Source organism: Vanellus vanellus, assembly GCF_965231255.1.
Source record: "Vanellus vanellus genome assembly, chromosome: 1".
Taxonomy (NCBI): Eukaryota; Metazoa; Chordata; class Aves; order Charadriiformes; family Charadriidae; genus Vanellus; species Vanellus vanellus.
In genome coordinates, this window is record NC_138905.1 from 98,082,601 (window position 1) to 98,109,505 (window position 26,905).

The window sequence follows — 26,905 nt, forward strand, 5'->3', positions numbered from 1 at the left end:
GAAAATCTATTTAAAAATTCAAGATTCTTAGAACCTGACATGGTTTTAATCCTGTTGAAACAGAAGATTTATTTATAGGATAAATTTCTGGTTCCATAGATATTTGGTATTTAGCTATCTCTACCCATCATATTCCATGAATGGTAAATCCCAACTGCCAAAATGAAATGGAAATTTCAAAGTGTGTGAAAGGATTTAAATTTAAACTTACATCAATGTCCTGTCAAAATAGCAAAATAATCTTTCAGTCCCCTGAACTACTACTGCCTACAGCCACAATGGTATCAGAGTATGCTGTGGCCCCCGAGATTTCAAAAAGAGCACTGATGAGGGCCAATAGATTCAAGATTAACTTATGAGGCATGAGAAAAGGAAAATAGCTAATAGCTGATAGCAAAAGTAGTTTCTCTCCCCTACAAGGAAGCTTAATCCGTGTCACCACTTGGTGCTGAAGTAAGAGAGAATGCCTTGCTGGGAGAAACTAAGAATTATCAATCCTTGTTTAGATCTACCGAAACTAAAAATAAAACAAACCAACCAAAATGTTCCACAGCAACAAACAGGTTTTCTTCAGCATTTATATCAGATTTCCATTACATACCCACTATAAAAAAAAAAACAAACCCGAAACAACATTTTTTCCTGTCCACTCCCATCCAACCTGTCTAGCTGCATTATTTGGTGTTTGTGACAGCTAGGGCAACAAGATGGTTGCACTTCATGTGGGTGCCAGGGCATTAACGGATGTATGTAATACCTACTCCTTTTGGTAGACTCCCTAAGGACGAAGAGACTTACAGTTTTTCTGTTTGGAAATTTCTGTTACTGGAAATTTCTGTTTGTTTTCTATTCACTGGAAGTAAAGCAGCAATGAGAGCGGCACAGTGACAAAAAGATAAAACAAGCAAGCGATTAAGACACAAAGTAATACAAATGAACTGGTAGTGACAGAAGACAGACCTTCAGCATACAAAGAGGCTCTGCTGCAACACACACAGACCTGTGCAATAAAGATGTAATTAAGGAAAAGAGCACAGACTCCCTTGTAACAACACAGACTTCATCCGGTTGGCAAGACTGCTGCCAAGGGAAAAGCAGCTATGACTTACTTCGCAATTGTACTGCAGAGCGGACCACATTTGTGTTATTTAATCAGAGGTATTTAGTACTGGGATGTACTGTTATCAGTTTGCCCCTAGTGGTTGTGAATTCAAGAATAAGGCTGCTTCTGACATTGATTACAATTTCTAGTGAAGGTTTTTCTGATGGCAATATTAGCAGCTGGGCTATTGAATGGAGAATTTTAGCTTCAAATGCCTTTCTGCCAGATAGGCACATATGAAAAGCTTATTCAAGGCAAGTCCTAACAAGGGAATGACTGAGGAATATTATCCTGATTGTTAATGTCCTGCTGGAGTGAACTCAGTAATTTATAAATTGCATATGAGACATCTAAGAAGGTCCAAGCAGACCTTCCTAAGAAGGAAATGATGTGTATGTATGAGTTAAGAACGAACAGCTGAAGGGAATACCTAGATACATATTTGAAGTCCTTTTTTTACATAATTCTGTATATTACATGATAAAATTAAAAACTTTATTACTATGAAATACATGCCTTTTTTCATTATCAGAAAAAAGTCAGTTTAATAATATGGAAATGAGGGGGAGGAGCCAAAAACAGTCTCCCCTCATATTTTGAAAACCAAGGTCTCTTGTCATGATTTAAGTTTAACCTAACTCATCTGCTGGAAGAAGCCTAATCATGACAAACAGTGGCTTTCAGCTTTGACAATTTCCTATAACTATTTTAAAGTAACAGTTTGAATCAACCAAAGTTAGTTCTTGGTGCATTCAGACAGCTAGGAAATTAATTCCAGAGAAGACGGTAACTCCCCAGACAAGGTAACTTCATCTAGTTTTAGAAGAAAGCATTTTTAGAGAACATTAATTCATTTTAACCTATTGAAAACCTCATAGTCTTCTATACTGCTAGGGCCTTCCTCTATGTTTTCATGTAATATTATTTGGATCAAGCAATTATCTTAGCACTTACAAATTCAAAATTATTTGCTCTTAACCAGAAGTCCTGCACTATGCGTTTTCCTTATTTTCTTTGGGACAACGGAGTATTAAACATTATGGAATAATGAACATAGTCTACTAGACACTCAAATACCCTCTTTAAAAATGAAAAAAGGTGGTTTTAATATTTACCTGAGCTTGTAATCTGCACATTTTTAATGTGCATTTCATAATGCTGTGCTTGGCTAGCACAAACAGTATAGAGCTGAGAAAAGGAACACTTCAGGCAATAATTGCATTGGCTAATCTGATACCATTGGGCTGGAAATTTCTCAGCGATGAGACAATTAACAGAGGTTTTGGCACCACTCTTCATCTTTCTTTCATGAAGAAATATCTGATGACAATTTGGAAATTTAAAAAAAATAAGCTGCTTGATGAGGCAGATAAACAGACTAATAGCAGTGGATTTCTCTAAAGCCTCCGTTGCAGCTGATTTGATGCTGCTGCCAACTCATACACAACACCTAGCAAGAATGATTCATTTTCTTAAAGTGGATCCATTTACTCATTCCATTAAAGAATGAGTAAGTAGCTTTGTGATTACTCTTTTCCTTAAAGCACTTTCAAGTCTGAGGTCCCTGAGGGACTTAATTCAGATACCTCTTACACTTTATGAGTACACTTCAGAGATAGAGCGATAAACTGCAGAATTGGTATTTTTCTGGTATCAAACATATTCCTAATACATACAGGTATAGCAGGTGATAAAAAAAAATTCTTGTTTTGTCTTTACACTTTAATGACAATTCCAAAAAAGTGTTTACCAGCTTTTAATTTTGCCAAGAAGAGTTCACTTAAAAATCCACCCAGGCCCCTTAATCAGTGATGAACCTGACTCTGTATGCTTCTAAAATGAGCTTATTGCAACTATTCTTTGCATTATGAATATATTTACAGGTGTAAGTCCCAAAGACAGTGAAAACTGGTAGTAACACCTTAGAAACAGTTTAACAGTGCCCCTCCCACAAGGCTTTCAGGACAACAAGGATTGATTTGAATTTCTGCAACACATCATGAAGTCCTACAATTGCTTCCATCAGGACTTCATGTACCTGGAACATCCCAGCTGACTACCAGCCAGATATGCCACAAGAAGATTTTCTCAGTAATACCACCTGGTCTACCCAGATGATTGAGACAAAATCAGCCCGTTTGATTTTCAAGGATTAACAGCTTTATGTTGAGAAAGCATATGACAACGCTTGCAATAAAATAAGAATTGAAAAATGTGCTCATTGGGATTACAAAGTAACAAAAGTATCAGCAGATTGGCTGCAAGAACTAAATTATTGTCTTTGTCATCTAACTTTCATTGTTTCAACAAATGAAATTATTACAACACAGCCTTTATGCAGTAACATATTCATAACAGCAGCATTAACAGGAAACAAAAGAAAAATTCAGAAAGGGTAAAATCTCACATAATGTCATAGAAGAAAAAAATTTCTTCTAGCAGGCTCTGGAGAAACACTGTTTAGTAGGGAAAGGAAATAACGATTACAAGAAAGAGACCAGGATGATGAAGGCACTACTAATAACAAATATATAAAAATAATGCCGTATTCCACACAGGTGGTGTGGTTAAGAGCATCACTGTACAACCACCGGTAACAGTTTTAAGAAGAAAGCAGCAGAAAGTCACCAAATGACCTGGTCATTCAACATTTGCAAGTAAGGATTTCAAGAAGCTAACAAAGAGTGGAAAATGCTGTTCCTGAACTTCAGGGATAACTAGTAGGTTTCTTTCACTGAAAAATGAAATTAATGACTTAAAAAGAGCAAGCACCAAGGCACTCAAGCGCTTGGTGGATACTGAAAACAAGACTCCTTATAGTAAAGCCTATTGTTCCCTCCTCTGATAAAAGCATAATGCATTTTTGCCTTATCATGGAAATGATAGTGTTATAAAAGCCCATCAATTCAAGGCTATCTCACAGAGGTCAGGCTGCAGACTGCAATTTAAGTCCAGGCAGGAAGGATAAACTGTTCCCAAGAGTAGGCCATGTTGTATTACACACAGAACACAAGAATGATTCATATGACTTAAGAGGTTAGGAAGGATATCAGAAGTATGGATATTAACTGCCAGATACTCTCAGATATGAGGGTGAAACACTTTTTTTTTTTCTTAAACAAACACGATAAGGAAATGGAAGAGTAAGATGTCACAGAATTAATTCTAAGGCAACTATGCAATCTAGATGACCTTAGTAAAAGGTAAAATATAGAAAATTCATTGTAAAATTCAGTCAGTGTTGCAATATCTATTCCAGGCTAACACACAGTTGTGAAAACTACCAGCATAAAATAAGCTTTTGTTAATGATAATACTTATTTATCAGTGGTAAAATCCCCTGTGATGAAAGAAAGACCCCAGAAGTTAACATAGAGCACTTTCAGGACAAAAACATCCCAAACACAAAGTCACTATGAATAACGTTAGATGAACTTTTCTTGCTAGAAGTACCTAATACTACAAATATAGGAAAAAAAACCAAAATCATAGACAACTCACATGAAACACAATTAAAAGCTACTTGTGTGCATATGAATTGGGTTCCAAGTCACCTTTAAAAAGCAATAATATTTATAACCTATGTAGAAACTCAAGTTTTATCCTAAAAGATTCTGTGCACGTGTATACACACATGTGCAGAAAACTAGTAATATATTCTGTATATATGAAAAAAAAAAAGTTCAGGGAATCGTCCATACAGCGTATTTTGAATAAAAGTCTCAGCTGGTGCAAACTCATGCTTCCTCCATTATAATCAGATTTAACTCAGTTCATATCAGTTGAGAATCTGAAGCTTCCCCTCCCCCCCCATTTAACTTCATTATTATTGCTGCAATAGTGAAGCATTTTGTTTTTTCAACCCTAGAACTATTCAGCAAGTTGCTGAAACCTAGAGCATGAAGTGCAACCTCTCGTTGTTTAAAGTTACAGGCAGCTTCATTTACAAACATATAGCTTTATCTGTTGTACAGTATTTGAAAATTTACCTTTCGGACTGAAGCCAAACGGTTCATCATTAAAGACTCTTCTCTATCATCATCATCATCCAAGTCCAACATGGGCATACTAAAGCTATCAATAATACTGCAGCACCTGGAGTTTTCATCCCTTGGATCAAAGGGATCCACAATTATTGGTTCAGTTCCTTTGATTTCACAGCGGCAGAAAGGACAGCCTTGGCCATCAGATTCCTACAGCAAGACAAAAAAGTACATAAATTTTTAAAAATAAAAAAACAGACGTAATTTAAAAAGTAGGTCTTATATCTTTTTACACAAAAATTCCCTTAACAGGTCTCTAGGAGCTTTTAAAGAAGCACTAGTGCAAACAGGAAACAGATTGATAGATATTTAACTATTGTAAATGGTAAAATGACTGCATCTTTAAAGCTGTCTCTCTTCAAAAGATTAAGCTTCACTTAAAAATAACTAATCAAAATGCAACGATTGTCTCTTCAATGCACCAAATATGGAATTATCTTAGTATTACAGGTCAGCAAGTAACACCTTGCCTTTCAGGATTACAGTAGTGAGCTGAACATGACGCAGATGGCATGGAATAAGGGGTGGGATGTCCTGGTTTGAGGTAAAACAGAACCAATTTTCTTTTCAGTAATTTTACTTTTTAGCTAAGCACCTTCTAAGTAACTGAACTCTGAAATTAACGGCAGATTTTTCAGACAGTGTCACCTTCTAGCAGAGATAAGGCCTGATGTTTATAGTTAATAACAAGGAATGCTATGCAGAGAGGGTCCTGTTTATACTTATTGCTAAAACGTATGACCCGTTGGAGGGTCGGAAGCAGAAAAGCATAGTGGGGTCCCACCTGCAGAAAGGAGCAGACAGAACAGGTGACCCAAAACTGACCAATGGGGTATTCCATCCCATCTGTCTCATGCTCAGTATAAAAGCTGAAGGATCAAAGGGTCAGCCCTCTTTTCTTCAATGGCTGGTGTCAAGGACAACTATGTCTGTTCATCTGCCTTTGATCCAAATCCATGTGGTCCTGAATCCAGATCCTGAGTTCAGCTCCCATGCGTTGCTGAGTCCAGTCTGGGAGTTTCCCAGTGTCTGCTGGTGACGTAATTGGCATCCTGAGCGCATGATATTGGTTTTGCATATATTTCATTATTAATAATATTGTATTGTCTTTTTATTATTTTATTATTAGTATTTCATTAGAGTAGCTTAGTTTCTTTTCAACTTATAAGTCTCTTTCTCTCTCATCCTTCTCTCCCTGAAGGGAGAGGTTGAGGAGACCATCTGTCAGTAGTTTTAGTGGTCAGCCCAGCCCAAGCCATGACAGGAAAGAAGGCAAGGTGTGTAGACAGAGCGTTTTCTTTTATATTGTTTATATTAAATACAAAGTATTTATTTCTCATTTTAAGTTAGAAAAAGCATATGAGCTTTAGGGCACGCAGCTCTTTCTCTGAAGAACCCATAGAGTCGACCATGGCTGTAACATTACCATCATTCAGCGACATGCACACAGAACATCTAAAGCTACAAACATTTTTTGATGTGTTTAAGTAATTAATGAGGACTTTACTACATTTTTTAAAAATTATGTAAAACAAGCAACTATTTTCACATGTTATCAGAAACAAGAATTACTTGAATTTTAACTTCTAAGTGGTATAATGTGTTAAATGATTTTCAAGCAGCCGTATTTCCATTCTTTTTACTCATTTCAGAAATATTTTTTTCCTTTTCAGAAGCAATCAAAGCGCCTTTAAAGTAGATTTCAGGCTACCAACAAACAAAAATATCAGAGAGAAGTCTTTCAAGCACTTACACAGAAATTTTTCCATCAAGAGGCACAACGTAGATTAGAATTAAAAAAAAAAAAAACCCACAACAAAAAAACACCCCAAAAAGAGCCCTGAGGCTTTGAGAGATCAAGATAATTCAATCTGAATTCAGAAATCACATTGGGTCATATTTGCAATCAGGTAGACAAACAGCTAAAACATCGAAATTAATTCTAAACAACCTACCTATCCTGAAATATCATCAAGCAAGCACAGCTTTTTGATTTCTCGGATGTAAGGACAACCTTAATTTTTTTCTAGCATTATTTTTATCTTGACACTTGCCACTCTTACTAAACTGACAAATTATTTTATAGCTTATGGAAAAACTGTATCCCAAGGTCAGATAATTATAAGTGATGACTCCTGACAACAGTCACATCTATTTGCGCAGTTTGTACTGGATTTTCATTTTGTACAGAAAAATATATGTAATCTACTTTTAACAGCCTTGCATCCTAATTACAAAGGACTAGTCAACATCACTCACCACCTCAAAGAGCACCTCCAAATTATATGGCCCTACTGAAGTAATCACTGTCAAGTGAACTGAAGTACTCCCTTACTCATACAATTCCTTACAGTTTCATTTTCTAAAAACAGCCTTAGAAATGAGGTACAGAGTTTTCATTTTCAAAGCTTTCTTGTATCTGTGTTGTCAAATAGTTCTGTACTAGCAGTTCCTCTCCTTTCTTTTCAAAAGCATAAAGTTCACCAAAATATTTTGGGTAATCAATCACAGCAGCAGACTTGTATTCAACAGTATGAACGTAACTGAGAAATTAAAACTGAGATCTGAGATGTCTATATGAATACACGTTTGACCATGCCCACAGAAAGGTTATTTAGAACACTGAAAGTAGTTATTGTGAACATTACGATGCAGCATATACACCCATATGCTTTTAGAATCAACCCCAGATATGTAGTTTTTAGACAATAACGTATTTCTGTGGAAGAAAATGACATTTTACTCCTGTTGCATAATACAAAAAAGAAACAGTTAAACCAAGTCTTATTTGAAAGACTGATCTCCATAAAGGTGAACAACCCTGAATTATCCTTAGTATTCTATCCAGACCTGATGTTGCTTACTCAATTTTTTTCTGCTTAGTGAAAACATCTGTATTAGACCTCTGAGGCATGTCTAATGAGCCATTATGCTGCCAATTAAACACTAGCCCACCAGAAGCTCACAACAGCGGATGCTGTTACAATGTAATATTTCTTCATTGCCTCACTAATTACACAAAAGTTAAATTTGTAATGAAGTCCGAAATGTACCTGGCTGATTACAGCTGGTTGCAATGTTCTGATGAAGCTTGATGGTTTTGAACGTGCCAGTTCTCTGAGCCTAAAATGCTTTGTTGTCCTCTTCCTGAATCTCTAGCCATTGGCCAAACTATTGAGGACCTTAGTTTCTCAAGCCTCCAGAATGAGAGCATATCACTGGCACAACACTGGAACATGCTGCTACCATTCTATGACACACCCAGCAATCAAAAGCATCAAGATTTCAGTCCTTCTGCTGAGTCCTTTCAGCGAAGCAAGAAAGAAGCAAGAAAGAAGCAAGAAAGAAGCAAGAAAGAAGCAAGAAAGAAGCAAGAAAGAAGCAAGAAAGAAGCAAGAAAGAAGCAAGAAAGAAGCAAGAAAGAAGCAAGAAAGAAGCAAGAAAGAAGCAAGAAAGAAGCAAGAAAGAAGCAAGAAAGAAGCAAGAAAGAAGCAAGAAAGAAGCAAGAAAGAAGCAAGAAAGAAGCAAGAAAGAAGCAAGAAAGAAGCAAGAAAGAAGCAAGAAAGAAGCAAGAAGAAAAAAAATGAGAAAAAGAAAAAAGAATAAAAAAAGAAAAAAGCTACAGACCTCAGAATTTCCGAATTGTTTTAAGTCAAAGATTAACATAGTCTGACCTCTATGTTTGTCATTCAGAATGAAACTGGGAAGAACAGATAAAGGGTACTCCTGAAATGAGAACAGTTGTTCCAGCTCAGCAGCTGCCTAGTCGTGAAATATTCTTATTTGGGTATGTCTAAAGGGGAATTTTCTCAGAATTTCTGATCTGTAGGCAATTTGAAAGATTTGTGTTTGGAGCATCAAAATCAAATTTCAGAAAGAACACAAAATCAGAAACTGAGAATACTCCCTTTTCAGCAAGCTGTATTGCTAATGGAAGAAAAACTTAAATGATACTTCTGATACATCATGTTAGCTTGCCAATGATGATTTCTTAATTAGGAATTTGAAAAGAAAAACTATAGTACTTGAAGTCATATCTCAAACACGAGAATGAAAACTCATTACCTGAGATGAGTTTAAACCATTTTAATCATTTAGACATTTAAAACTAGGTCAAAAATGGACTAGAATCAAGGATTCATTTTACTACTTTTGCTGCGTTTGTAACCAAACGCTGGTGCCCAACTATGGAACAGAGTCCCGCCTGAGAATGGGATGACCCTTAATTCCCACAAGAGAAGATACAAAAGCAGAAAGGTGCAGGGAGAAGGAGACACAATAGATTCAGTTTAAGAAGCACCTATGAGGGGAAAGTCTGAAGTTATAAAGAGGAACGACCTCTGCTTTTTATTTTAATTTTTAAGTCAAATGCTTGTTAACTGTGCTGTACAAAAGGTACCAGTCCTCCCTTTTCTCACAGATTGGCATGTCCATGAACAAGGTGGACAAAACACACCAACCTGTGTAACCAGGAAGTCTGTGGGTTTTGGGATGTTCTGTAAAGGACATGAGAGATCAGTTTCCCCTCTGTTCAATCTCTTACCCCAACAACTGCCTAAAGCTAGGTGGTTTAGTGCCTTACATATTACTAACATGAAACACAGGAATCCAAAACTTATTTTTCCACAGGCCATTTCATGATTTGTGCTGCTGACTGAACTCTTCTCCCACCAAAGACATCCTGCCTCCTGATAAAATGCTGTCTAGTTGGTTTTCCACTCCCAGCCGCTACCTGTCCTCTTCATGCCTTTTGAATACATTCTGAAGTGACCTGGGTGGCTGAATTGGCACCAAGTCCCCAGCTTTCAACATCTGAGTGGATACTGCGTTCAGGAAATAGTTTCCACTTAGTAGCAGTCAGCAAGTGGCCTTGGCAAGCTTACAAGTCCAGATTTTAATAAGTCCTGGAACTTTATTTTGCACAGATTTTAGTCCACAAAATGAAAAAGTTTACCATCTCAAATAGACAGGTCCTTGAACCCTCTTACTGAGTAGCTGGAAAAGTAAACATATACCCACACTGTAAACAGGGATGTAACAGAGAAATCCATCCTCTTCTCTATGACAGTACGAACTATGACAGTACCTGCCACGCTGTAAGACAAGAAGTGCACATAAGGTGTCCACAAGGCTCTATCTTCACATCCTTGTCATTCTCTGCGCAGATTTTACACAGCTGAAAAGTGGAACCCATTTCACAGTACAATTCATACTGCTCCTGTAACAAAAGAAAGTCAAGTGATTATTTCTTTACTGTGATTTTTTCACAAAAACTATACTTAGACACCAGTAGTGACAAACACTTCTCTGAGTCTCCTGTTTTCCAACCCACTGAATAGAAATGTTACAGTTGTTGACAGGTCCAGGAGGGTTCCAACCCACTTTACTTCAGTCAAGGAAACTATTGCTACAGATTTATTTAAAAGCCACACCGAGGTTACTGAAACAGCTTACTTGTTAGCTTCAACAGACCTGGTATATACTACAATACATGCTACAAAAAAAAAATGTAAAATATCTGTGCCTATTAGGTTTTCTACAGACTTCTCACATGTAAAAACTACGAAAGGCACATATCCTGCTTTTCTTGGTTGCAGTTAAGATGAAGATAAGCAACACATGGCTGCTACTGAGGAATTAAGTGACAAATGGAAATAAAATTGGGATTTCCTTTTCTAGGTATGAGTTTAAGACTAATAAAAGCTACTGGATTGAAAACTGACAAGTAAGAGGGCTTTCTACCTACAGCAGGGATGTAATATGGTAGCATGGTTAACTGAAGTAAACAACCCTTGTGAAAGAGTACGGCAAGAATATCCCCCAGAATAACATGGCACTAGTCACGCACAGATCATTCAGTACTTTGTATCCTTACAAGACTGACAGGAAGGTATAAGAACACCTTCAGGAGGAATATAACAGATAAATCTTGAGTCTAGAACAGTTTTCCAGAATTTGGTATTGTTGGGGAACTGGTAATCAAATGCATCTGGGTATAAATAAAGCTTTTTTAGTTTTGGAAAAGCAAAATCTGAAAGCTTAAAGTAAGTAGAATCCAGGTCACAGGAAAATAAACAGCTACTGCAGAGTAAAGGGAGGGGAGATGAGGCTAATAAAAAGAGAAAATAAAAGACACAGCTCATATCTGCAGCTGTAGTCAGGATGTACTGAAGATGCTTACGGTGGACCTCTCACAAAGAATTCACCTGCAGCAATGTAGCCCTGCAGCCACTTTTATACCATCTTTTCATAGTTTAAGCAGCTCTAGTGACAGCTTTAAACTACTGCGGTTAGATATTATTTAAGGCAGCATTCACATAGTTCAGACTCTGTTGAATTACTATCAGAATTGACTAATGGTCTTCTCTTAACTACAAGTTCAGAAACAACTGGATTCATTTAATGAATTCAAAATACAACATGACGTCTAAGCTGCTTTCCCCTTCCTTGAGGAAAAGTAAGGATATGAGGCTAGAAAATCGTTCTGTGCAACAGAAATATCTGATATTTCTGCATTACCCTTTCATCACTATTTTAAGACTGGAGGTAAAAGAGGGAAGTCAGGGAAGTGGAAGCATTCACACTTTCTTCAGGTAATTGTTTTTAGGAATTGCCTTACTTATGAGAGATATATTATCATAACGGTATTCCTAATAATGCCATAGACGGCAATGAGTACCTCTTTTCTAAAATACTTCTGGAGGTGGAATGCACACAGAGCACTCAGAATTACAGAAGATTCCGCAGGTCATCCAGTCTTGCTCTGAAGAAATGGAAGGCCATCTGAAACAGTATGGCTTGTATCCAGTCCAATGTCTTTCCTTGAACATATCCTCAAGTCTTTCCGATGCTTTTGTCAGGAAAAATGCTCTACTCAGTATGCCTTAACCTTCTAGTGTTAATTTCAGCACCATTTTTAATCAAGCATTTGTTTTGTGGTAGCTATTTCTTATTACTTGACTATCAAACATCTGCACATTAGTTTATCACATCAACACTTAACAGACGAAAACCACAAATACTCTCTTTTTCTCTGCAAAGTGACTCCCTTTAGGCACTTAATTATTTCTGTTGCTTTTCCTTGATCTCTTTTTTAATTTGCAATTTGCACAATAGACAAAGAAGAAAGGAGAGACCCCCTGGAACCGCTATCTTTGTGATACACAAACTATACTTTTCTTCCTGGGCCTGTCAACAACTGTACCGTTCATATTCAGGCTTCAAAACTACCATCTTATCTTGATTTTATTTCTGTATTCCTATCTCCTATTAGCAAGGAAACACCAAGCTACATAAACCTGTAATATAAATATCAGAAAAATCTTTAATAACCGTTAACATATTTCTCACTTGGAAGAGGCTTAGAATAAACAAAACTTTCCAAGACATGCCGTCTGCATCACCATCAGCTCTAGAGTTTAAAGAATTATTATCTTGTTCTTCATCTAAGCTCAACATCAACAATGTATTTTCACCCTCATGAATTTATTTCTCACATTTTAATAAAAGCTTATCATCATTGCTAGATGAGACACTAAGGGAAGCGAAGATTACAAAGTAACTGACAAACCCTGCAACATACCTGTGTGACTTTTATGTGATCATGTGGTGTGGGTTCACATAATCCTGTCAAATCAGGATTATAACTTCGTCCATCTGGGAACAGATAGCTGCATCACAAGAAGATTGTTATTAATATGGACACTTCTTTAGTTTTATTAGCTAAATAATATCCATGAAGTTTCAAAGGGGCAGAATATATTACAGTAGACATTAAGTAAAATGCATCATCTTTCCTCAGCTATCTTTCTCATCTTTTGGGTGCACCTGAACTGCTACACGTGCATTTTGATACACGCTCAAATCCATTTATAAAAGCACAGGAAAGATTTTGATACCACATGCATAGCTACCAGCAGAATGCTTCTGAGCTTTGGTTAGCAGATAACTTTCTGGGAGTAGCTTAACAGAATATAATTTTAGATCTTCATTATACAGCAAGCTTATACTTGCATATGTTCCTAGTGATCTGTCTACTGCAAGCATCATGCTCGGTGAGTCTACGGACTACTTTAAGCAACAGAGCAGAATAGAAAGTAACATGCATTTGTGTATATCTGCATATATTATGATATATAAAATATTATTTATGTGTCATTATATTATATATGTGTATATCTGCCTATATTATGATGTACATAAATCTGTGTATATTATGACGAGAATCTACACTGAGAATCCAAGATGCAGACTGGACTTTAAGCAAGAATCGATGGGGGCGTTCCAATCCTTTGAGAAATAACTAATAGTTAATAATTAATAGTATTTAATAACTAATAGTATTTAATAATAAATGATATTACAGAGACCCTAAGTTTTATGTTACCTCTAACTTGGAAACAGTTTCTTTAAAGTTTTGTTGCTAAATCATGCTATAAGGAAGTTATATTTACATTGAGTACAAGAACTTCACTCTTCATTAAGTATTCTCAGTTATAGTTTTTGTTTGCTCAATTTTTGTCACGTAGAAACACTACCATTATAAGTCTGTTTCTTATTACAGGAATGAAATCATCATACCTGGAAAAAAATTATTGGACTGTGGAAGACTGAGAAAAATTGCAAGATGGTAAAGGGTTTCTCAATCTTTTTTTGAGGATTGATCAATTTACCTCTTTGTTTTTTTCCATTATGATCATGTGGACATATCAAAACATGTATCCCAGTGAAAAGATTTTGACTTTTTTCAGTGGTGCCAAAAAACAGAACAAGAGGTAATGGGGACAAACTTGAACATAGGAAGTTCCATCTTAACATGAGGAGGAACTTCTTTACTTTGAAGGTGGCAGACCACTGGCACGGGCTGCCCAGAGAGGTGGTGGAGTCTCCTACTGTGGAGACATTCAAAACCCACCTAGATGCCATCCTTTGCAACCTGCTGTAGGTGAACCTGCTCTGGCAGGGTGGGTTTGACTAGATCATCTCCAGAGGTCCCTTCCAACCCCTATCATTCTGTGATTCTGTGACACCAAAAATTTGTCTGTTACTTCAGCCAATCTAATAAAAATGTGCTACTACTCCCTATAAACTTAAGATTCTCTTATAATTACAAATCTTTTCAGTAAACTATTAGAACCTGGAAAATGTTCTGGCTGCACAATATATAAAAAAGCAATTACATAGCTTTCAAATCATTGTCCAGAGTTAGACACATGAGTAACCAGCAGTAGCAATTGTTCAATAAGCTTAAGTGCATTTGGGACTCTTGGGGGCAGGGGGGGAAGGGGAGAAAGGAATCAATGAGACAGCTGCCCAATTTTATTTTCTCCTGGAATTTATCAGCTATGAGATATGGCTTTGGTTAACTTTGGTTAATGGAATTACCTGGAAACAAGTATTTTGCAAAGAATAAAAGGGGTAGTCCTTAAACTCCAAAGGAATGCTAAACAGCATATCCTGATTTTCTGAAGATCTTTAATAAATACCCATATAAGCATTAGAAGAACAAGGAAATCAGAATTTCAGACCTATGGTGACTATAGAAACTTGTACTTACAATCCTTCCCGGCTGCCATCAATCAAAGCTTGAAACAGAGGCTTATTGTGAGGTATGGTCTGCAAAATGTTGCCATCGCCAGTCACATATCCAATGGCCCACTGTCCCAAGCGAGTGCAACTCAGTCTGAAAATGTAGCTTGATAGAAACGGGATAAATAAAAAGTCAGTGTTAGTCAAAGAGCAAGGATGGCCTCTGGTTAAGACACTGAATTACATCTCTGAAGACTTGGGTCAGATTCCCAATTCTGCCATGTGTTCTTTGTATAACCTTACATAAACCTGCATCTTTTACGCTGTCAGTTCCTCATGGGCAGAAATAAGGTAACCGTAACACCCTACCCCAACTTTTCATTTGCTTGCTTCTTAGTTCTCAACGTCAAAGCTGCACATTCACTGTGAATAGTTCTATTACATGCATTTAGACATGCCCATAAACCTTTTCAGGAACAGCATATTATATTATCGAGCCTCCATACCTTTTGCGCATACACAGGCCAATAACCTGAACGAATGGAAGGGGAAATATAAAACATCTTTAGATGCAACAGAAATGTGAATGATGAATAATAAAAACCGTTCTACTAGCAATGTTAATTTTGTGTGTACCAGAGGAGGTTAACAGAAGAAATATCACTTCTACTTCAGAAAATACCAGATAATACCAACTCAAAAGGACTTAAATTTAAATACTTGTGTGTTACAGGTGATAGCTGGGAGTATACAGAATTTAGACAGAGAACACAGTAGAAGAAAAAGGAAGATTATAGGCAATAGTATTGGGCATGTTTAGCTCCTACTAAAAACTCTAGTGCCTTTAATGTCAGATACCATCTCATATGCAAAAACCTCAATCAGAAAAGCATCCCACAGTAAAATACCACAAACTCAATTTTGTATTATAGAGCAGCTTTTCTTAATTATATATAAATATTTTATTTCCTTCCAAACTGTTTAAAATGAGAAATCTTAGACTCCCTGAAGTCTGTCATCGCTCTTACAAACTTAAATAGGGCCAACATTACACTGAAGTAGCAACTATTCATTTGAACAGAATCTTTTAATTTCCAGGATGTTTTAGACTGATTAAAGAAGCAATTTCACTTCATATCTCCTCTTTCACACTCCAGCATTTCACCTAAGCAACTCAGAAATTCACTTTCTGATAATGCAATAGAAAGTTATTTTAAAACTAACTCTATATTTACAAAGAACATAAAGGCCATTTTGGATAATTTCTCTATTCTCTTTTACAATCACAGAATCAGAATCAATAATAGGGAAAATACTAAGTATAGCAACCACTCTCAAAATCAGCCTAATTATCTGACTTCCGTAGAAGTGTTCATGAGTGCCAAGCTGAAAATCAGCATTATTCTACTGGAACCACAAGGTTCTTGTATATATGCACTTGGCCAGTCAGCTAACTTAACAAGATACAGTATTCTGTTTGCTAAAAATCAAAAGAAACCAAGTACAGAATATGAGTATAACTGTTGCTAGACTTCTCTAACAAGTTTCAAAATGATACACTTTTCACTATGTATACATGCGAACCTGCAAAGTTAAACAGCTAGACATTAGAGAAAAAAGCTGCATAGCTGAAAGGTAAATCCAGCAAAATAAAAGTTAACTAACATAGGATTAAATCCATTAATAAATGTTATTTCTCTAATATGAGTGAAGAGAAAAATAGGACAACAGAAGTGGCATAAATGGTAAAAGTTTAGTTTGAATATTTCAGTAAGTTGTGCACCACACAAATTATTTAAAAACTCCACACGTCGTGATATTTAATCTGACAGATTCCTTTTCTAGGTGCAGAGTTTGTGACATAGAATCATTACTGGCAAAGAAAAAGAAAAAAAGAACATAAAAGGAACACATAAGCACTGATTAAATTCGTATTTTAGGTGTGCTACCATGAAAGATGATTTTTACTTTACTGTTAAACAACAATTCAACACAAATTTTGAAAAGCAAATTGTATTTTCAAATATGCTTTTCAAGAATGCATTGATTGCTGTACATAATTCAGAAGAAGAAAGGAAAAGCAATGTAACTTCAATTTTTTTTCTGCTTATTTGTACTTAAGACTTTCATGTGTTAATACAATTGTTTTTGCTTCATAGTGCCGTAGAAGAATTATGGCATAAAAAACAGATCATGGTTCCAAAATTCCTATGTCTTAAAATCTAAAAGGTCAGCATTTGTTGAATGTAGAGTTCTGAGCTTTAGCATGAAACTATTTTTTAAAATACATTTCAATAGAAATAAAATTACAAGTATAAAAAAAAAATTCCTACTACTTCTCTGACACACTCTATCACAAAAAAAAGCCAAGACTTCACTCCTTCAATATTGCAGTGAGTGTATCACGCAATGTAGAAGTATGAATCTTAAATAATTATGTAGCTTCTGAGACAAGTTTATTTGGAAAGCTATAATCAGCAAAACCTCTCACCTCCCAGGCTTAGTGCTGTATTTTTGCAACCTCGCTTTCACTTCATCGTATGTCAGGAATGCCATATATCCAGGATGCGTCACAGCTAAGAAGTTCCAATTCCTTAAGATTGAACCCCACGGCTAAAAACAGAAAACAAACAATTAAACAGATGTAGCCAGGTAGTTACATATTTCTAATAAAACTCAAGTCATTTTGTCAGAGAGACGTACAGTGTTTTAGCTTCAGCTGAAAAATGTGCACTTTCGGTTAAGGTCTAAATAGCACAAAAGACTGTTGTATATACCCAGCTTTGCTACGAAAGAATTGTTCCAAGAAGATCAAGTCTAAATTTTTGGATAAAGAGTTTGAAGAATTTGAATTTAAGGGATCTCCTATTTGTAGCTACATAAAATATTAAACATCCTGTTTAGTTAGAGCCTGGAGAGTATGGCTCCATGATGGTTTAATAAAAACACAATTAAATCTATTCTTGAGAACTCCTGAGGCACTTTCATAGTTAATGACAAGTAACACTAACAAATGAAGCCTAATAAAGCCACTAATTTGATCCGTCATTCCTTTTCTTATTCTCTACTTCTTGATTTCTTCAGTTACCTTAATAGTATTACAGCCAGAAAACAAAACAAATATTGACAGCACTTCATCACACTCTTTGCCGACTTGAATAGCAAATGCTTCAGAAAACTCAGTAAAACATGCCTCATCATATCGCTTTGAAGAATACAGAACAGTCCTTTACTGTAAATGAAGGATGATTTTTAAGTAGTGGATTAATACAAATATATTAAGTGTTTATTAGCAGCCTCTGAATGGTTTGGAGTTGTTTGTTTTTGTTTTTTTTTACGTCCTTGTCAAAAAAAAAAAAAAAAACAAGGCAGGTGAAGTTAAGCAACATGAGAAGAGGCTTGGGTTCTTGTGTGCCTTGCAAATTCCCTTAAAAAGGACTTTTAAGGGCTATTAAGGGAGAGATGAAATGCCTGTGTGACACACTTGAACAGAATATCCCAACAGTTTTGCCTGAGATTATGATACATTTCCCAGGCAAACCCTAACCACTACTTAAACATGGATGAACACCTATTTTAAAATTAATACCTCTTCAAAACAGACACATGAAATGGAACAGTAAGGTTTTGGCACAGAGGCCACAAGAAGCCTCAGGTGTTCAAATTTGTACAAAAGAAAGGAGAAAAATTCACAATCCTAGATGTAACACTGCATCTTGCCAGCTCCTCTCTGCACCCTCACTAAAGACGGATGCCAGGAGGCTTCATCACATGAAAAATGCTAGTTGCCTCAACTAGACAAAAAAGGGAGTTGACTCTTCCTCCTTTCCCATATCAGCACTGACACTTCCTTCTCAAAAACACAATGTTCTTTCTCCTGCTGTATTACTCAAGTGCATGCATGTCAACCAAAAAGGATGATCAAACACTCAGTACTTCGACATTTTGTTGGACCATGGTAGTATTGCTTGCTACAGTACATTATAAAACAAATTCAAGTAGTGTGCAAATTCCTTGGTTAATCACAACCATCAAGCTTCTAAGTTGACAGTAGACAGTATCTTCCTCAAAAGCTTGGACTCTCTATGGAGTATCACTCTACTGCTATATCTAGAAAATGATGCAACAGTACAACTGAAAGCCAAAGGGCCAGAACTCATCACTTGCCTTGAGCACACAGAATATCACAAAAGCAGAAAAGTTAAATGGGAAAGGATTTGTACACTTTCTCTTCTATAGAAATATTTTTGCACAAAAGGACAACTTAACTGAACATGTTAACAGTGACAGAATGAAGTTCCGTTCCTTCAAAGCATCTGCATCCTCTGCTGTGCTAACTTTATCTCTGGGCAGAGCACTTAGAGCTGTGCATGCATACAGTGGGGAGGCAGGGGGAGCAACTTCACTTTTACAGGACCTCCATAAAAAGTAGTCTTGCTTTCTTCTGTGAATAAGCATCATGCTAAACGTAGCTTTTCTGTAACACAAGCCACAGTTGGCAAAACAGTATTTTGATTACTTAAACAATTGGGATTTTCTCTCTGTGGGCGTACGCACAGCTACAGAAGCTGTTTAAAAAATAGAGAAGTAAAACGTAACCTCTGGGAGAGGTTCTCAGACCAATCAGCGTAAGTTCACTTCAACGATTGTGCAGCTATTGCACCAGTTGGTAATCTCTTTGGCAAAAATTCTCTCTCTGCTTCTTTGTTAAATTAAAAGTTAATCCTAACCAGTCTTCTCTCCTTGCATGTATCAGTACTGCTGATCCCCTTTTTCTAGCACAAGCCACGGTAAAGACTCAAACCAGCACTGGCCTCACAAAGAAACGAATGCAAACAGATATTCAATGGTGTACAGAACAAGGAAAGTAAGTCTCATTTGAGGCTTCTGTCCTAAAGTTTAATGCAATCTATAAGACCTCACACAGGATCAGAACAAACTGTCACTTCTCAGATCACTGCTTCTCATTTAATTTTCCATTCAACGTACAGGGTAAAACAAAAAAGAAACAACCAAATCCTGTTACTATTCGTAAGCAGAATGCTTAGGGGGAAAAAATCCTACAGAAAGGAACCTTAAATAAATGCATTTTATAGTGCTGTATGTTGCACCCAATGGGTCCTAGACATTTTGAGTCAAGTCTGAGATCAAGATTTGGGCTTGATTACTAACCTGAACATGGTATTAGTTTGCCAAATACTGAGTAAAAGGGAGAAACTTTGGCAGAGCAGAAGCTGATCCCAAAGCAGCAAGCAACGTTCAGACAGGAATGCCTGATCATATCAAGCTCCACGTAAAGGGAAAAGCTTAGAGGGATACTGCTAAAGCAGCATAAAGTACAATGATCTATATTCTCTAGTTTATTATTTCATCAAAGAGAACCCCCAAAGTTTTGTCAAACCTCCATAACCTGTGTGTTTTAATAAGTGACCAATGTTTGTTGTTAATCTCTCTATTTAATTTACTTACACCATAACGTTTCAACTTTGATACAGTTTTGACTCAGAATGGAGAAGAAATGATCAAAATCAAAACTCTAAACTAAAACCATTAAGCATCTCCTGCCAAATATCAATATCAACTTTGTAATGGCACCCTTTCACGTAACAGCAAAACCAAAAAAGCTAAACAGAGATTATCACAGATTAACATGGAAGACAGAACAAACATATGGCCCAGGCTTTGATGTAAAATTGGTGTTTTGAACACATTTCCAACAGGCTAAAGAATAATGCCCCATTTTATCAGTGTACAGAGTAAAGAAAGTAAATGATCAAATAAATCGCTGTATATCTCAAAGGTTCCTATATACAAAAGAAATATCCAAAGTGACAACTTCAGAATCGGTACATCTAATATGGATGCATACCAGCACAGCCTTCTACATTGACTAAAATACTTCAAGTACGTTCTGTAGAAGGGACACAAGGTTAACAGAGGTACGTAACATAAATTCAAGTTTATTTCAGATAAATGTTACCTATTAACAATAATACACAATGCTATTCCCAAAAATAGTCCCTTATTGTAAATAAACAGCAGAGCATTAATGGCAAAAATATGTTTATAAAGAAAAGAGTTAGGACTACATTTAGCCTAAAAGTCATATGTACCTTTCTTTAGAGGTTTGTAGAAACCTGACATGTAAGTATATATAGATACAAAAGCACAATGAAAACACACATAAAACTTAGGTAGAAGGCCTACGTTTTTAGGAATGCTTTCAAGAATAGTGAGAAATAAGTAAGTAGCAAACACAAAGATACTGTAATCATACTAAATATTTGCAGAAATGGAAGTAGGTGTTGCTCAATGTTCTTCAGATGTAGCTGCTGATGCGCCCAACATATCTGAAGGACTAAGTAAAATGTATAATTTATTTCTGAATCATAGTGTTTCAGTTTTTCCAAAAAATCTGCTTCCTTGACCCATAAGTACTTACCTCAGGGCCCTAAGCATCTCAAATTCATACAAGTATCTAAAATTTTGAAATCTTACCTGAAATAATCTAGTGAAGATATCAAATTCAAAAATTGAAATGTAGTCATTGCAGGTCAAGTCAATAGTAGATTTAAGAGCCATTGCTTCCAAACCAGAGCTTATTTGATGAACTTCATGAAGGCACTGCCTGAACACTTTCCATGGCACTATAGTTCTGTGAGAGGGGTGGAAATAATAAATTTAATGAAACCACACATTTAAGATTTGATTCCTTATTTAGACATCAGAACTGGACTTTTAAAGAAGCAGAACATTAATCTGGTTTCTCTGCAGACAGAAGTAAAACAAACCAAACCAGAAAGCCCCAAGTTTTCTGAAAGCAGCCTAAGCAAATGAAAGAATGGTTTACCTTCCTTTAAACATGGTCAAACAAAGTGTCAGTTATTTTACAATGACAAATATTCAAGCTTCCTTAGGAGGACAACAAAAAGAACACTGCAGGAACTGAAATGTCCTACCAAGCAGGTGCAACCAACCTCACACCTTCTCAAAGATAATGTAAAAGACCCACTCTGTGCTTGGTAAAGAACTCCGTTCTTCCCAGCCTCTCTTCTCAGAATGATAAGCATCAATTTAGTATCTACCATGTTGACATTTTTTATAGTTAAAGCTCATAAACACTGGTCAAGTAACCTGATAGCAATCAACCAGATATCACCAATAGTGGTCCAAGGCCTGTCACAGCCCATGACAGTTACATGCATATTAGAAGACACACCTCACCATATTTTCACATTCACGCATTCTTGCAGGATGGGGACTATTTTCAGACAGCAGTGAATGTGGGAAAAGGTGGGAAGTCAGGAGAGAAGGAAATTGAAATTATCCTCTCTGACACAAAGCTGTGTTCTGTCAAATTCAGTTTTTATTTGCATAGTCGGAGATAATACCGATTATGCCAACCAAGTGCTTATATTTGGAATCTGACATGAGGCTGACCACTTGGAAGTGCTCTATTTTATCACTCTCAAAACTATGAGAAATTGTTCAATAATGGCAATTTTTCTTCTCATAACATTAGGGTCTAATCCAAATTTTGCAAGGCCATAACACCTTCTCTTAAAAAAGTTTTGACTCACATTGACAGCAGACTATATGGTATTTCAAAAACATTTTAATTAACCAAAATATAGCCGCTCACCAATATATGACTATTTTCAGGACTTAAGATCTCACACATTCATAGTAATATTTTGTTAATAACTGCTAAAATGACAAGAGACACAGGCCTCAAAAACTCATCAATATTTCTTGTAATTTTTATTACTTTTTGTTTTTACATTGGCTTATTTTTGTAAGAGACAAAATATTTTATTCCAGTTTTTCTAACTATTTTTGTATGCAGAAATGTATATTATTTGGTAATACAGTACTGTAAAAAAAAAAAAAAAGACTGTATTAATTTGGTCCTGCATAATAAATATTGTGCAGTTAACCTAAATGAAAACAAATAGTAATTTGAAGTACAACGCTAAAGACATGCTCCTGTATTTCTACCACATCAGGCATTCACTACATTTGTATGTGCAAAGAAATCTACTTGTTACTTAGAGGTTTATATTGACAAAGTCATAAATGATAAAATGTGAAGTTTAATAGATCTCAGCAGATACTTTCATCTGCGTATGAAAAACAGGAAACCACAAAGAACTGAAGAGAGATACCACATCAGATGCCATTTAAGAAAGAATGCACATCAAATTCTGATTATGGTAAAAAGAGAATGAAATGTTGCACTAAGTTCAGAGAACACAGTTGGAACACATCAGTGATTTTATGGTGTTAAAGTTGTCTTAGTTCAAGTACCTATTGCTTATTTAGTTCCTGTAACTGTGACTCTGAAATATCTTCTGATTCTCTATGTAAAACACCCTAAACAGTTACAGCACTTTGATCATGCTGAAATGGGGTTAGAAAAGTTTTTGGGGTTTGTAGTTTTTTTTTGTTTGGTTGGGGGTTTTTTTGTTGTTGTTGGGTGTTTTGGGGGGGGGGGGCAAATTTAAAATTCACTAAATTCAGCAGATTTTTTTCTGCAGTTTTGTGAAATAGGTCTTTTGTCTTCTTGATAGCTTGTTGAAAACATACCGCCTATTTCTCAGCAGCTACTTTTATACAGCTATCATTCCTAAATACTTTGAAACAGCACCAGCCAGGGATCATCTCTCCCCCAATGTGTCTCTCAAGTTTATATATACAAACTGCTTCACTCTTCAGAGACCTTGCAGACAGCACACACTCACTCAAAATGAGGGTGTTGCCGAGACTTCACAAGGTGAAGGATTCTGCAACATCCTCTTCTTCTGCTCCTATGGCACTGAAATTTAGTGACCTTTCAGGCACACTGTGAAACACCCTCCTGTGGCAGAAATCTAGGAGGGGGTCACACAGAATGCTTCCCACAGTGATGGGTCTGAGGTTTTTGTAGAGGGCTGGCAAGTTGAGTTTCTGTTTGAATTAAAATTTCACTGCTGTTGCTTCCTTGTGTTTTAGAGGATATACAACCTCTGAAGGCACCTTTTCATTATGTAAATCTAAAGAGTTGTTTTAATTATTTAGGGAGATGGCAGGGGCAATGGGAAGGGGAAAGAAACAGGACCAATCAAACCAAGGTTGAGATTGGGACTGTGCTAATCAATTGCATGTGTAAATTGTTGTTTTAAATATATATATAAACACATATTTTATCAGAAAAAAAAATTGCCTTTATAGAAAGAAAAAGTAGAACCCTGTTTTTAATGAAATACTGCCTGCAGCATTCAGCTCCTGAACCATAGAAGGCATCTCCTATAAATATTTTCAGTGATCTTTGTCCTTGTAATATTTGTTACATCATGCCCTAATGATACCCTGCACTAGGGGCTGGCAGGTATTCTGCACATGCCTCATGCTATTAGGCTGACCTGTGGACACTTGTCTAGGAGGAGATGAGTTAGTCAGCTCTCCTACAGCTCATCAGAAAGATGTGATTTGACATCCCAGTAACACTAGTTGTCTACAGAATTAGGTTAAAGAAGTGCAGTGTCTCAGTATTTCAGGTATTCAATTGTAGTTACGTGAGCTGTCCCTTGCAGAAGAGCGCACGTGACTCCAGCTGAGACAATGACCTGGGGATTATCTCACGTGAGAGGATGGCACTGCATAGTGACTGTACTTCCCTCAAATGTTTGATGCCCAAAGTTCGGAGCCCAACTACACACGCGCACACATGCATTATGAACAGATATGCCCAGGGCTTTGGTAACAGTTTCTCTTTTTATAATATAATTTGGGGAAAAAACAGGACACTGAAGTAATACAAAAATGTCTAACTATATTACATGTACATACTGTTACTGAGCTACATGTTACTTTATTAGAAGTTCAATTACTTCAAAATCTTCAGAGGGATAATTTTAGACGGATACAAAAATATTAAGGAAGCTGAAACGCACACCTAATACTGCAGAAAAAGGTTATGGAGGACCTTCTACAAGGAAAACGTAATCTCTGTATGCCAAACTTTTAGGAAACAATTAATCCATACAGTGTCTTGGTACTGCCTTTCCTCAAGTAGAAGCAAGCCCATACCAATTTAAGAAAAGAAAACACAAAATAAAAGAAATAATCCTGAACAATTTTTCCAGAAGAGGCTTTCTGCGCATATCTTATCTCTCTCAAATCAACAAAATTATCTGCATCTTGGCGGACTGGGGTTGTCGTCTTATTTAAGAGTCCTGTCAAAAGCCCTAAAATAAATCATTTCTCCCCCAAGCCTCTCAGGATGACACTACTCCACATTTCTTCTGCAATCGTAACCATATTTGAAGAATGATGAATTAATAAAATGTTCTGATTGAAGTATAAGCTTTTAAAAAATACTTTCATATAGGATGGTATCTATTTACTATCACTGACACATGTCAAAGGGAAGCATCACTCTCTAATCTCACACACTGTTTTAAACAACACCCACACAACTTCCATATGCCTAGAGGAGAAGGATTAGTGTCCTGCACGTAATTTTCAAGCAATTTAGCAGAGGAATTTAGGTCCTCCCTTCTCTCCTGCCCTGATGATGTATACATAGGATTTTCTTAAACTCCCAAAATGTTGCTGCATTGTTAAAAAGCAAAAGACATTAAAATAAACCTGGAGAGAAAGCAAATATTTTCTGAGTATGCAGAGTACAGCACTTCAATAGAACTGCAGAGATGCAGCTATGTCAAGTGACACTGCTCCCATTTGAACCAGAGCAGACCACAAGTATTTCTAGGAAGGTAAACATGTACCTGTGTAACTTACAGTGAACATTTTTGCCTGCAAGAGACTCTCTCAAATGTGGCCAGAAAACATAACATGAAAAGGGCATTACTGTATCCAGAGCAAACTCAAGAATATTCAAGCAAATACTGACCCAGATAGAAACAACATTCTTTGCAAGTCTGCAGTGAGCAATGTGGATTTTGGTTTATCATCACTGAACAGAGCATTTTCTTAAGACTGCTGCTTCAGTTTTAAGTGAGAGGCCACATGCTTTCATTGCTTCTGAACTGCAGAGCAAACAATTGACACACAGAAGGCTTGAGAAGTTCAGTCCTGAGGGAAAAAAGGAATTCTGCCGTATTGTGCCAGTACAATCGTTAAATAGTGACATCATGCAGAACAAATATAGATGAATCTAACATAAGAAAACGTAAAAGAGATAAAATGAGCCTTATGAAATGGGGAAAATATACCACCAAAAATATCCACTTCCAAAGCTGCATAACTGGACACTGCTGGAAAGACAGCAAGTTAGTACTTCCTTAAGGGACGCGGGAAGTCTGCATTTCCTGAAGTGTCCCCGAAGGCATAGACTTATCAATACATTTCCAACTCTGATCTCTAACCACAAATCCAAAGCACACCCATGGTTCTGCACGTCCTTTTATACTTAAAACACTGCCCCTCCTGCCTATCCATCAACAATCTTTTTTCCTGTCTCACAACCTTGTGTGCCAACTGTTACAACTTTTTCTCTATCCTTTGTACACGCAATTTTACCTTATTCTTAGCCACCCAGAATAGCTGTGAAGATCATTGCCCTTTTCTGCTTTTTAATCATATCTTGCAACTTTCCATTGACTATCTCTTCTCTGTAATATTACTTATCTTCTTGTTCAAACTTGTTTATCTCACGTTTACATGAAAAAGATCTAGTGAGATTTGTCTCACTAGCACCCAGGGAATGGTACCTTCTGTCTCTAGCTCGAGTTCGTAAACAAGGGCACCAATAAGCTTATTTCCTGTGCTGCTGATGAGCCAAGGGAGGAACCATCCTCTAAAAGGCTCATTCCCTGTTAACTTTAGAAGTTCCCATTGTCAAAACACCTGTCTTGATAGTGATGAAGGCTATGGCCCTTGGATCACCACGTCTTCCTCTTTCATCTCTCTTTATCTTTGGCTTCCCTTTACACTTCAGTTCATACTCAGATTTGAAGCTCTCTGGGCCAGGACCACCCTCCTTCAGTCCATATTTTTTACAGTGTTTGGTCAACAGTAGGGCTCTTAGGTGCTATCAGCAGCAAGAACAGGAAACCAAGTAATAAATTAAGGGGATCAACAAAGTGTTAAAACCTATCTTATCTGAGGTCTCACTTTGTGACAGCTAAATGTTTTCAAGTTAAGTGGTACACTGTGGTCTGCCTGTGTTACTGCCTCTTCGCTGAACCCAAGCCACAGAGGCTATGTCTCTTCTATCCTGAGCCAAAAA

General features: G+C 36.6%; 1 protein-coding gene across 1 annotated transcript in view; it reads right to left on the reverse strand.

The window, feature by feature from the left end:
- Nucleotides 1-26,905, reverse strand: part of CBLB (Cbl proto-oncogene B) — a gene marked incomplete at both ends in the record, with an annotated part of 129,938 nt that overhangs the window by 31,253 nt on the left and 71,780 nt on the right. The window contains 6 exons of the mRNA XM_082491655.1: nt 5,092-5,295; nt 10,232-10,363; nt 12,728-12,815; nt 14,702-14,839; nt 17,165-17,286; nt 21,172-21,328. Coding sequence (XP_082347781.1) covers nt 5,092-5,295; nt 10,232-10,363; nt 12,728-12,815; nt 14,702-14,839; nt 17,165-17,286; nt 21,172-21,328 — 841 coding nt within the window. The remainder of the gene's footprint in view (nt 1-5,091; nt 5,296-10,231; nt 10,364-12,727; nt 12,816-14,701; nt 14,840-17,164; nt 17,287-21,171; nt 21,329-26,905) is intronic.